The sequence below is a fragment of the Drosophila elegans genome, unplaced genomic scaffold, assembly GCF_018152505.1.
Source record: "Drosophila elegans isolate 14027-0461.03 unplaced genomic scaffold, ASM1815250v1 contig_149, whole genome shotgun sequence".
Taxonomy (NCBI): Eukaryota; Metazoa; Arthropoda; class Insecta; order Diptera; family Drosophilidae; genus Drosophila; species Drosophila elegans.
The window spans coordinates 9,299,109-9,313,119 of NW_024545513.1; the positions used below are offsets into that span (position 1 = coordinate 9,299,109).

The 14,011-nt window shown below is 38.1% G+C and overlaps 1 protein-coding gene across 1 annotated transcript in view; it reads right to left on the reverse strand.

Moving 5' to 3' along the window:
- Positions 1–14,011, reverse strand: part of LOC108136437 (acetylcholine receptor subunit alpha-like) — a 65,357-nt gene that overhangs the window by 21,016 nt on the left and 30,330 nt on the right. Inside the window, exons 4-5 of the mRNA XM_017257596.2 lie at positions 10,316–10,431; positions 1,234–1,402 (exon numbers count right to left, since the gene is read on the reverse strand). Of these exons, the coding sequence (XP_017113085.1) occupies positions 1,234–1,402; positions 10,316–10,431 (285 nt within the window). The remainder of the gene's footprint in view (positions 1–1,233; positions 1,403–10,315; positions 10,432–14,011) is intronic.

Sequence of the window (14,011 nt, forward strand, 5' to 3'; positions counted from 1 at the left end):
AATTGCTAAAGAACCGCAAAAAGCTCGCCAGACTTTTGTTCGCATTAAATTGAATACATCGTGTAATTTTATTTACTCAAACTTAAATGATGGCAAACTGGGCGAAAAAATACACCCCACATAGGCACACACACACACACACACACATAACACAGAAAGCAAACAGAACACCCGAATAAAAAATTAAAATCAAAACGAATAAAATGTTGAAATGCATTTTCATTTTCATTTGAGAGTGAAATCATTTATTTTTTTTTGCTTTTTTAATTAAAAGCACATTTTAGCGGATGGGCGTGGGACTGAGCTGGCAATAAATTATGGCAATTGGTTAAATGCAAAATAAATAAAAAAATCAGAATGGTGAAAAGCGTGGGGAAAATGGCAGCAGATGTGAAAAAAGCCAATGTAGCGGGGAAATGGGTAATGGTAAATTCAAGCTAATGCATTTCAGCTGCGGATGAACTTGATTCTAATGGTTAATTTCCCTATGAATAAATGCAATAACATGTGTATCATTAGCATAAATTGAGTGGCAGAAGCTAAAGCTTTTAGATAGCCGGGTCGCAACAATTTTGCGACTGATTTAATTAAACTTCAGCTTCTTAATTGAACCCGTTTATCAGTTAAAGTACTCTAGCAGATAAATGGCATAGAGCTACATTTGTTTCTACAAATCCAATTAATTACTTTTTTCGCATAGCTATTTGTCGACTAGTTGGTGGAAACGTTATCTACTTAAAAATATTAATATAGCTTATACTTTTAAATCTAAGTACTTGGCTTTGAAATCTACAATTTGTTTATTCATAAAAAATGTTTTAAAGAAATTTTCGGCATTCTTAAATCGTTGAAAATTATACTCAGGTGTCATTGGTATTATGTTTTGCATTTTTTGCATTTTAGTATTTTAAGTAGTCTAAGTTAAAATTTAAAAATAAACAGATAATAATGACTTACTACTATTAGGTGTTTTCTTAGTTTTACTCAGAAAAATAAGTTGAAAATTATAACTAGTTGAAAATTATTACTACTTTATATGAATGATAATTTTGACATTTTATTATCTCTCCTGAGCAAAATAAGTTGGGAATTATAACTAGTTGGGAAAAGTAGGCTTTTTCTTTCCTAATTTCCAACCCATTAGTGATTGCGAATTGCTTTATTTTATTATCTCCCCATAAGAAAAACCATTTGGGAATTACAAGCAGGTCCCAAGGGTCGGCGTGAACTCACCTTTTCGCCACTGTCCGATGGCAGATAGAACACGAGGATGGTGAGGAAGCTGATGCCCATGCAGGGGATGATCAGGTTGACCGTGTAGAAGAGGGTCTTGCGGCGCATCGTGATGTTGAAGGTGATGTCCAGATATGGCTCATCGCAGCACGTATAGAACTTCTCATTCCTGGAAAAAAAAACAACCAGAAAAATTAGAAATGAAAGGGGAAATCGAAGGATGAGTTAGGCAAATTGTTACGCAGCGCGTAAATATTTATTAAGGTTCATTCTGGCTGCCGATATTTATATTGATGGTATTTTTGTGGCATTGCCGTTGCAGCATCCGCAGTGTCAGCCACCCAAAGCCTATATTTATTTACATAAACACACATATATTCCCAGATATATGGCTCTCCAATCACATAAATCATCGGCCGCATGATAAATATTGTAAAATGCTGAAAAAATATTGGCCTAACTGCTAACTGAGTGTCAAACTGTGTATATTTTGTGTATTTTTGCGTAGCTGCGAATCGAAAGGGAGTGGCTTCAAAACATTCGTATGCGCGAAAAATAATTGTGAAATTCAATGAAGGAAATGGCTTTCAAACTGTGGTGTCAAGGTTTCCATGTTATAATAAGCTTCGAAATGTGTCCTGAAAATCAACTAATAAAAATGTCTATAAACTCAACAACTAGAAATGGTTGGGAGATATTATTTTGAAAAGCCAAGGGCCTAATATTTGAATTGTTTGCTTGACAATTTAACATTTTGTTACAAAATGTTTAAATTCGTAATATCATTTTGTTAATTGTTTGCTTGTTTATTTTAATAATTTTGTATTAAATTATGCAAAGCATGTTCATAAATGATTCCGTATTTTGCAAATATAATATTTTATAATATTAGGACCCATTAATTTCGAAAAGTGCAAAATTGTTTCTTTAAAAACAATCCAATTAGGATGACCAACTGAAAAATCCCTGCCACTTGAACTAACCCTCTGAAACTTTAATCCATTTGCGTTAATCAGTTCGCCAGTCATTCAGAATTTGAGCTCTTCTCATATTTTTGTTTGCCCCTTTTCCTTCCTCCGGACCAATGAATAATTTAAAAGTTAATAATCTTTGACTACGGCTGCCCACCAAAAACAAGGAGAAAATAAAAAAATAATGAAGGAAAAGAAAGAAAATTTTTGTAAATTGAGTCGAGCGGATTTTTCGTTGTTTTTTTTTTTTTTTGTACCCCGCCGTCGCACTTGAAGAACTCTTCGAACAGTGGCTGCCAGGGAACAAAACAACGAAACTGTATAAATAAAAAAATTCGCTACTGCTGGGCAAAGAAAAAAAGGGGTAACCGTAACCGCCTCTCCACGCGAAACTTTTTGCTGTGCTATATGACCGGGCCATCAATAATTCCGAGGGGCTTGCGGCTTCATTTTGAATAAGAAAATATTGTAAATAAATAATAAACAAGGCAAGGAGCAGGGATAAAGCGTGGGAAAGGCCAGGGGGAAGTACGAGGGTGCGGACACAATAACGACAACAAGGACGACAGCGAGGACGAGAACAAGAACGACAAGGATGTAGCCGGCAGGCAACTAACTGTTTGTGGCAGTTGACTTCCCTCCAAATAGAAATGAAGTATGTGGCAATAGGCACACAAAACGGGACGAAAAGCGGGCTGAAATGGGACGGGAATCCGGGATTGAAGGCCAACATCTTGTGGGTTAGTTTTGATGGCTGCAGCAATAAAATATAATTTGCCAAGGCAATTCCAAATGTCAGTCACTCGAAAGGGCCAAAGATATGGGAAGAGCATTGAATGGCAAAAATACGACAAAGGAGGGCAAATATAGAAGAGATATGGCAAAGGTATTGCTTAAAAGGGCCTTCATAAATATAAGAAAATTAGTTATTGCAATAAAGTTTATGTATTCTTTACTACATGCAACAAAACGACAATTTTTGGGAAAGTTTCATGCAAATAGAATAAAAACTGAGAAACTGAAACAAGTTTGCGTAGAAACGGACTGAAATTATAATACCCTCTACAAGGGTAATATATTTAATGTTTTAACTATTAATAAATAAACCATAATAATTGTTCCACCAATTAATTAACATTAGTTTAACTTCATTTCTTACATTGTAAATGGAAAACCGATTGCCTGTGCCCATTAAAAGGACATTTAAATGCGCCAAAACACAAGTGGGCGCAAAACCCTAAGATCCAATATCCTTCAGCTCACTTGGCTTTGCAAAGTCCCCCGATCGAATGCGAAAAATGTAATATGGCTACAGATTAAGTCTGCTGAAGTGAGCTTTGGTCAACAGGCCATGGAGTGTCCGAATGCGGGGGAATCCCCGCTCCACCGCCACCGCCACCGCCACCATTACTCCTTAAAGATAAGTTCCTGCAGACAGAGACACACGAGTTCTCTGACACAGAGACACTACTGACCCCGAAAAAAACGAGAATAGAAGGAAACAGCAAACTTGGAAGACCCTTAAGTCAGCAAACAGGGTGGCGCAGAGTGGGTGGCTTTGTACGTGTAAAGGTCAGTGTAATAAGCTCGGTGACTTGGTGGGTTCGCTTGGTTAGTTGGTTAGCAACCACGATGGGAAAACATACAATAAATCATAAAATAGGCAAGAAAAAAGGAAAAACACTCACACACACATAGGAATAGTACACGCGTGCCTACTCACACACACATACAGACACACGGCGCCGGGAGATGGCGCCACATAGGCAAAACACAAAACACCAAAAAAAAAAAACGAAAAAAAAAAATATACAAATAGAGAAAAGACTAGAACACGAACAACAACAAATACCAGCTAAGACCAGCAGAACTTCAGTTTGATTTGACTCGATGGCACATGGCACTCCCATATTTCCATCTCCCCCCATAAACAGAAAACACATCCCTCTTCCTGAAGTTCCGAAATTGGCAACAATTCATCAATGCGTTGGGCCACGCGACGTATGCGTAATAAAGGCTAGGGAAACAGAAATAAAAATGTTTTCAGAGGCTAAAAAGAGTCGAAGTCGTTAATATCCTTCCTGAATCCTAAGCATTTGTGGCAATTATCATATGTTAAATATAACCATTATTATAAGGCTTGACAATGCTGCGTATGCGTAATAATACGTATACGTAGTAATTATAAGTACGAAAAAATGTTTTTCAAAAAAGAATCCGTCGTACAATTGGTATTTATATTTAACATTTTATTTAACATTTTACCAGGAATTTTTGTTATGGATGAGGTGAATTTGCTAATCTAGAAAAGTTAAGGTCAAGATCGTTAAGTTTACTTTTAGTGCTTTAACAATTTGCATTTAAATAATTCATTACTCGATGACTGCCAAAGCGAAAGCAACTGGCAAATGCTCAAAGCCAAAGGAAATGAAAAACAAGCGAAGTCAAACAGATTTTCCACTTTCCCTCTTTCTTTGCCTTTTGTGAGCTCTTGGTGAACAATTTTCTGGTGAAACAGATTTAAAATCAAATGTTATTTAGATTTCCAACCGGCTCACCACTCTGCACTGCTCTGCGTTTGGGTCGACAACAAAAAATTAAGTGAATTCCAGCGAAATTGAATGTGTAACTCGGCACGTATTTCAGAAATGGAAGGGGTTTTCCCTTTTTTTTTTTTTTGAGGGTCTGAGGTTACCACACTAAAGTGACCGAAAATGGTCAAATCGCTGATTGACAACGGGGAATATGGAATACCGGGGCGGATTGAAGGGGAAACAGCTTGCTGATTGGAGTCAAAGAACAAACGCATAAATACGAAATGATTGGCAACATAAAAAAGAAACGAAGACATAAAGAAAGCACCACCCATTGCCACCTAGTTCGGTGGGAAAACGGGAAAATCGGGGGGAAAACTCGGTGGAGGATAGGTCTCAACGCTTGATTGATTTCAACAACTTTGTGCCAAAAGTTCTCTATGAGCTTCGAGTGTTTTCTATTCCTCGATTTCTTGTTTTCCTTCCTGCACGGCGAGAAATGGCAAAGAAGTTCGATCGAATAGGGATTTTTAATATTACAAATTACTTACAAAATATGCAGCAAACCGAAGCTTCAAACTTTATGCAAACCAGCTAAAAGTTAAACAGATATAGTTTTACATTTCTTTCCGTGCACCCATCTCTCACTTTCTACTCTGCTTTATAGATTCTCGAATTGAGGCCAGCCAGAAATCAAAGTAAGTAATAGAATTTTAATAACTAACATAAACACGCTTCGTTGCATGACTTGAAAAAAGAAAGTAGAGAAAAGAGAGAAAGTCTCCCAGGATTGGATTTTGCGAAAGTCTCCGGAGGCGAGGCAATTGAGGTGTGACCACAAACGAAAAAGCAAAGAAGCAAAACAGTAAAAAAGGGGAAAAGGGAGAAGGGGAAAAGGGGAAAAGGGAGAAGATTCTCTGGAAAGTTTACTAATTATGATTTTAATCGATCTGTGATAAAGCAACGGAACGAGTCTAGGGAGCGCCAAACCTCAAACAGAACCGAAAATTGTGCCTGGTAATCAAGCTTTGGTAATTGGGGGAAAGGTGAATGGGGGAAAGTGGTCGAGGAAAACGAGAGGAAAACAGGGGGTTTTCCCAGGGCCTTAGTGGTGTATGTGCCCTGCGTGTTGATTTGATGTTGTAAGACCCATTGCGGCAATTAAACAAAATACAGCCCCCAGGGGAATGGTAGATGTGGATGGCAATACGAGCACGACAACGAAAGACAACTCAATAAGCGGATACAAGAAGATGAAGGCAAGTCAAAGAAATTGTGCAAACAATGAGTTTATTTGAAGCAAGACTTATGGCTTTAATGGTAAAGAGTTAATTTGAATATGTTTAAGGGAAAAGATCTTGAAGTGTGATGGAGAAATGGGTATATGGGTATATACAATATATAATGAAGTTAGTGAAAAGGGTATGTAAGTATATACTTAAGGAATGGTTTTTGGATTATCCTCATTTGTATTTTTAATAATAAAGCTTTAACAAATATCTATTTAAATATTAAGGATTAATAATCAGTAAAAAATATAATATAGTTATAGAGTGACTAATAAAGGAAAGTTATCAGCAACTATACAAAATAAAGTTAAGATAAGTGATGGTGAAAAAATGTGATAGAAAACAAAACGCGAGCTGAAGGGCTAAAAAAAGGCGAGTTAAGAAAAACCCAAGAGTTTCCCGAAAACTTCCTTGTACTATGTCTTAATCCACAACATTTTCCACCATCCTGTGGCACTTGACCGTGCTGCCCTGCTAAACTATAAACTGCAAATTGCCAGCCTTGCGCACACTGTCGTTATTTTTCCTATCGGATCGGAGGAAAAGGGTTTTGAACGGGAATAAGCAGGGTTAATTTTATGGACCCGTGATTGCCCCAACTTTCGATTTCGCCCCCTTTGTCTCAGCTTCAATCCTTGGGGCCTCTTTCCAGGTGGTCTGGCCCACCTGTCCACCTGTCCACCTGTCTGTCTGTCTGCCTGTCAATCAATGCCTGATTGTCTGCCGCTCCCACCTGTTTTCGGGGGTACCTACCATACAACCTACTTTCCCCCCCCCTTATTTTCCCAACTGAACGTGCTGCGGCCTGCCACGCCCCTGCTGCGCCCCCTTCCCCCAGTTAATTTAACTGTCGATGCGCATTAAAACTGAATCCTGTCGGAGGCTCTGCACAAGTTTTTGGCAGGAGGTCCTGGGCTTCATGGGAAAATTGCTCTACGTGCTGTGAATTGTGTTGCAGCATTTTAGGCGCAGCACCAGCCTGCAGACAATAAAAGCTGCTTTTGAAGGGGCGAGGGGGTAGGGAAGAGGGGAGATGGTAGATTGAGGTGGGGTCACAGGCGTTTTGGTAAGGTGGCGAAAATGGGGCGTGGCTTGAAGGTTTAGAGACGCACAGCCGGCGGCCGCTTTTGTGAGTGTGTCACGCACTTGTGGCATAATTTACTGGCACGCCAAATAAACCAACGCTTTCTCACACTCATACACTTTTAACACACACACACACACAAATGCACAGGTCCACAAACACACACGTAACTGGTGCTGTCAACTTTTTAATTCCCGTCAATGACTTGAGCCCCGTTTTCAGTGGTTTCAGCTCTCAGCTGGCAAAAGGTCTTAACTTGCCATTGATACCCTAACTTTGAGGCACTACAACTAGGCCAGCAACTATGTCACACCTTCGTAGAATTCGTATTAAAGATCTTAGTTAATACAAAACAAAAATCTGGTTATTAACACTTACAAGAATAGGTCAAAACAAATAGGTTTTTGTGTTCCTGGTAAAACTTTTATAGTAATTTTACCGACTATATTTTGTGGCGCATTTAAAGAAGACAGCATTTGGAGCAAATGCTTCAGATTAGTTTTCCATTGTTAATTTATATAATATTTGCTAATCATCTGTTTTTTTTAAGAGTTAATATTAGGGTATTTGGTTAACTTTAATGCCTGCTCATATTTTGTTGCCGGCTTTGTTTTATTTATTTACTGCTCACTGTAGTTCAGCCTTGTCATTTCCGTCTGTCACGTGCCGCTTATGAAATATGGTGGATGGAGTGAGTAGAAGATTTTATCACTTGGGTCTGGCAGGAGGTCAAAGGGCAAACGAATTAAGCTGTTCAGGTCTTGAATGTTTCAAAATATTCATAGGTGTCAATAAAATATAAATGTTCTTAGAATAATTTCTCTGTTTGCATACTGATTTTCTGAAAGTTTCATAATAATACCTTCCATTTCTTCTAATTCTATTGTATATAAGAACTTTTACTTGTGAAACAAATGTTAGGAAAGGGGAGCAAGCGTTAAAAAAAAACTGTTTGAGAAAGAGAATTGAACTCTTGCCACTGATTTATTGACCATATCTTGCCGCCACATGCGACTTTAAAATAGTTCAAGGGAATTATTGCCTTGCTCCCATTCCACTTTCCACTTTCGCCTTTCTCTTTTATTTTTTACGGGCTTTCCCACCCAATTTCTCGCCCCTCCAAATACTCATACACCTGAAGAGTTTACGGCTTTTTGTGCTCCATTTCGGTTCGGTTTAGGAGAACGGTGGGATACATAAACAACACTTTCCCGACATTCACGCTTTTCCACCTCACCACCTTCCCCGAAAGGCGCACAAAAAATAACATACCCCCATTTATCCCCTGGCTGGTAATACTCATATAAAAATAAAATTACTTTGGAGACGGGAGTCGCGACTTGTTTGTGGCTTCCACGCGTGCCAATGACAACAACAAAAATGAACAACAATAGAAAAGTTAAGTCCAAAAGCTAGATGCGAAAACTAACATGAAAACTACAACCTTTACTTAGTTTATTTTTTAGTTCTAGTCGATAAAATAATAGTCCTTTTCGTGTTTATTGAGTATTTATAGATTAAAAAAAAAACAAAATACATTTTCGGCCCAAATTCGCTTTTTTGTAAGGGGTATTTAGGGCTTATTTTTCTGGCATATTTTTTGAATGTGGCGTGTGTATGTTAAAAAAAAAAAAATAAAATAAAGTAGTTTTATGAACAGATTTTCTACTGTCATGGCTATTTTACTTCTTAGAAAACAAAGCAATTTTTTTTATATACAAAGAGTCTTATGCATCTTTTTATATTAGCAACATATTTTGCATTTTGAAGACTTAAATAAATAAAAGTAACAAAGTTGTGCCATTCCAAGACAAGACAAAGCAATATCAAAGCAAAAATCCAAGTAACAAGTACAACCAAATTAGCCTAATGAAAAGTATTTTCAAACTGAATTTTCTCAGTTCATCTAGCACGTGTCATCAACTAATTAATAGCACTCAACAGTATTGCCACCCTGCTCCGCACACAACCTCCACTATTGCCACGCCCCCATTCAACCCATTCAGCCCCCTTTAACCCATGGCCGCCCACAAACTCACCTGCCGGCTTCCAACAATCCCAAGAATCCAAACAAAGTTGCGCTAAGTGAAACAAAAATTTCTTGTTGCCTTTTGTCTGGGGCTTAATGCATTAAAGACGAGGTTCTGGTAAAGGAAATGTTTCCCTATATAGCTCCTCCCGCTCGCTCCCATGGTGTGCACACAAGCGTGCCGTCCTCCTATCTCCAAAAGTGGGCGTGGCAATTAAACAGCCGCCTCCCGAGTCAAGGAAACAAATTCAGGCAACTTTCACTTTACTCAGCAATCAGTGCAAAAGTCACACATTCGCCAACAATTGGGGTTAAAATAATAAACGATGGTATTAAATTTAAAAGTTTATAAAGAAACGACTTCATTACAAACAGAAATAAAAAAAATTAATGTAGAAAAACTAAAAAATACTTAATTTATGAAATATTTTCTTTTGATTCATAGAAAATGTGAATTTTTTAAAATACTCAATAGAGCAGGATTTCTTATTATATACGTGTGAAGGTGCTTAGCATACATTTTTATATTCGAACAGAAGAATTGAGTTATTCAATGAATATTGTACTGATCGAAAGTATAGGTAGCAAAGTCTTATTGTATATCATTAATTGATAATTTTTTTAAACCTATGTCAATATTATTCTGACCGCTGCTGTACGTACACATATGCCTGACCAGACGGGCAGAAGGAAGAAACATAAGAAGCAAGGCCTTCTATTTATTTATACATATAATTTTGTTTTGTTTTTTTTGTGCCTTTGGCAGTTACTTTTGCCAAAGTTTTTTAATTTAAAAACTTCAAGGAAAAATGGGTGGCGTGGGGAAGATGGGTGTAAAGTGTAAATAGGGACTACGCCCACACCCACAGCCAAAGATCATCATCGACAACTCAGGTCAGTTGCCGTCTCTTTCTACCGTCATATATCTGTCTCTCTCACTTGCATCCTTGACCTGCGTGTGTGTGTGTGTGTGTGTGTGTGTTTGTGCGTTCTGACATCCTGAAAGATTTGTGTTTGTGTTTTGTGACAGCGTGCAAAGCTTTCAAGTAAACTTGCCAAAGGAGTTTCTGCCAAAAATAATTGTTGTTGCCGTTGTCTTGGTGGGTGGTAATTGTGGGTGGGTGTCTAGAGTGGATGGGGGGTTTCAATTGGGTGGCTGACTGGCTGGCACTTACCGCACTGCAGGAACTTCGAGGATATCCCATTCGACGGACGTGTAGAACTCGGACAGATCCACGCCCACCTCCACGACGTTGGTGCCGTTCAGCTCGTCGATGTGCCGCAGATCCACCTGAAAGTGGATGCAGACTGGTTAGTTTCCGGCTATTCGTACACTGTCCAAAAATCGTGTTTTTTATTTGGAAATAAAATACTTGCAAAATATTTACAAAATATAAGACACTGAAACTTTGGGACAATCACAAATTGCAAATATTATATTATTTATTTATTATTTGCATAAATAATTCCTAGCATGACTCATAAATTATTTTGCTAGTTTCAACCTCCAATTAAATATTTCATTGCTTTCTGTTACTGCTTTCAGGTGTCCCAAGAATTTGTTATAAAGTTTAATTTTAAGGCAAAGTAATTATGAAAGTTTGCTGAGAAGAAAGTACAAGCTGCAAATTGTATACCACATTTTTGGAATAGAATTTTTTACTTACAACAAAAAAAAAATTGTCCCTTTTATGTTTCTGAAACTGGAAAGTGCAGAATTTTCATCACATTTTTAAACAAAGAAGTTATGCACAAAATATTTCACTTCCACTTTTGAGAAATAATGTATCCAGGCAACTCCAAGCTTAATCGAATTTTTGTGTGTAAAAGTACTAGAAGTTTGGGGATTGGCAAGTTCTCGGCTTGAGTTTACTCTCAGTTGCCAGTGATTAGACAAATACTGCGTTGCGCTGACAGAGAACATAATTGGACTGCACACTTCACTTCGCCAGATGGCTCTGTTTCAGCCATCGGCTGCACTTATTCCCGATTATCCTGACTATCCTGACTATCCTGACTATGCGGGCTAGTCCTCACTCGTCCTGGCCTGTCATTCCGATTTGACTGTCAAAGTCAGTGGCAGCATCCTCGAATCTGGGATCCTGGGGCCAGTTTGCCAGGTGGAGAAATGCAGAAATGGAGAAATGGAGAAGTGCTGGCTGCAGTGATACCGAAATGGACAAACATGCGAAGGCCGCACTTCAATTTCAGTGTTCAGTTTTGCTTAGTTCGGCACGAGTGCAGCTGACAGGACATGGACATGGACATGGACCTGGATGCAGGAGCTAGGAACGGCGACAGGACACCACCTGGTCCACAGGACCGTCGACTTCGACTTCATCTTCGCCTCCGCCTCCACCTTCACCTTTATCTGCCAGCATTTGCGAATGTGCTGGTCCAAAGTCGGAGAGTCCTGGATAAAGAATTTGACATGCGATTGCAACACTCTATCACACTCGATTCTTGGCTCTCGAATTTCGGCCGGAATTTCACTGAATTCTAAGCAGATCCACTGAATGTTTGGGTTTTTATATGTATTTAAGGTACATGTATTTTATGCAAACTTTCAAAAAAACAGGTATATGGTGAATAATTTATTAATTATTGTTAAGTTTTTAAATTGTGTATCCTCTTGCTGAGGAAGGAGCGAAGGAAGCAGCGAAGGAAGACATTTACAAGCTTATGAATATATATATTATTAATCAGCCGAATTAATTTGCTGTTGATTGTTTTTAGTGTTTTTGAGTTTGGATCAAAATCGGCTGAGTATATCCTATAGTATGTCATTTCAACTTTTGACTAATACTTTCCAGGGTTTTAAAAATCTTGCAAAAGATAGGTTAGAACTTTTAGTGTTTGATTTTCCTTTATAAAATAAAAATATTATTTTATTTCCAAATCTAAGTTTCCTTAAATCGTTCAAGTGTGCCCAGGAACTCTATGACTAACGAACTCTCAAAGTTTTCTGGTTCATTTTCAATTCACGTTCTCCCCTGGTTTTCCCCACGTCGCAAATAAAGCTTTTCCACAACTGCATTATCTAGTCTTTTTTTTCAGCATGCTCAGCTTTTCTGTGTGCACTTGCTGTTTGAATATTAGCCCGGAAGTGCATTCATTCCATCAGCAATTTTTAATTCCTTCCTTTCTTCCACTGAATTTCCTAAAGCATTTTGTCTGCCAATTTACGCCTCAACGATTTTCCATGGAGCCCAATGCGAGGGGTCAAAGGTGAAACGTGAAATGGGGCGGCTGCAGGTGCCAGTTGACATTCGGGGGGCGGTGGGTGTGGCATATTTGGAAAAGCGTGAAATTTGAAAAGTGACGTTAATACGATTTCTCGTTTCTATGCTCACTGCTTTTTGCTAAGCTCTACCCTTCTGGTTAGGTGCACTTGAAAAAATAACTTATATACAACATATCATCACCGAAAACCCTTTTTTGTATCTATCATAATGTTTAAAATATATAGCTTTGTATATAAACTGTTCAACGTTGAAAATTGTTAAAGAAAAGTTTATTTTAATACAATTTAAATGTACATAAACGGTTTTAAGTATATTTTGAAATCTTGACCGAGGTTTTGTTTTATTATATTAAGTAAATACAATGATGAAGTCTTTATTATGAAGTAAAAAATTTTTTCAGTTACTTTCGAAAGAAACAATTTATTTTTATATTTTTTTTAGTGCTCTTTCCACATTATGCCCCTCTTTTTGACGACATTATTGTAAGAATGTGTATGCGGGCGTATCCTGTGCAAAATCAAGTGTGAAAATTGAGCCTATGAACATGCCCTTGCCTTTTGTTCGCCCCGTGCAAACTCCACAATTTTAGCCGCCCTTTTCCCCTATCTGCCCCGCATTTTCCGACTTTTCCCCCGAAGTTTGGCTCATTGACACGAAATTAGGAAATCGACGCTGGCTGAACATGAATGAAAAACAGACTGCGAAGATGCAGCTGGGGCGCAAGTTGGGCAAGTTGGGCAAAGGGAACTCAACCAGACAGGATGTGGCTTCCCCAGGACTTCGCCAGGTGCAATGGAATCCTGGCTGCTGGAATTGCCGATGCGGAAATTGTTATTTTAAGTGGTTGCGGAAATTTCACTACAAGAAAGTGATGATTTAATGAAATATTTCCGCTGTCGAGCAGAGTGATGCCACTGCCAGGCAGGCGACGAGCAACTGAACACTGAGAGCGAAGGTAACTCCCACGGAGACTACATTAATAATTTACCGCGACTATGTAGGATATTGCTCTTTTTGTGGTTGATTTATGCGTAAAGTTGAACAAAACATTCTACATTGTACAGCACCAAATATGTTCACACTTAAATAAAATGTAACGAATTTGTAAGCATTAATATAAATCTGTTTACCCAATGATATAAGAAAATGGCTTCTTAAAATAGTTTGGAAAAATGTATAAAAATAAATGAATGCCGACAAAAGTATTTGTTTTATTTTTAAGGTTTAAAGGAATCTAAAACTTACATGCTAGAAAACCCAACCTATTCTACATATTAAGCATTTCGCTTTTAGTCTTTTAATGGGCTTATTTAAGTTATCATAATTTCACTTCTATTACGGATTTCTCTCGGTGTAGACAGAACTCACACCTGTGCATTTAAGACAATGCTGGCCCGCATCACCTTTCATTTTCCTACCCCTCAATTTGTGTCGTGTGAAATGCTTGTTAGCGCCTTTCCTTTTTAATAGTAAATGAGCATTTAGCTTTTTAACAAATTAGTCAACTGTCTGAGTGTGTGTGTGTGTGTGAGTGTAAGTGTCGGTGTGCATATGTGTTGGCCAGAAAGAGAAAGTACCTACAATTTTGCTAATTGTCTCGACGTTTTAACAAAGGCAGCAAGTCAA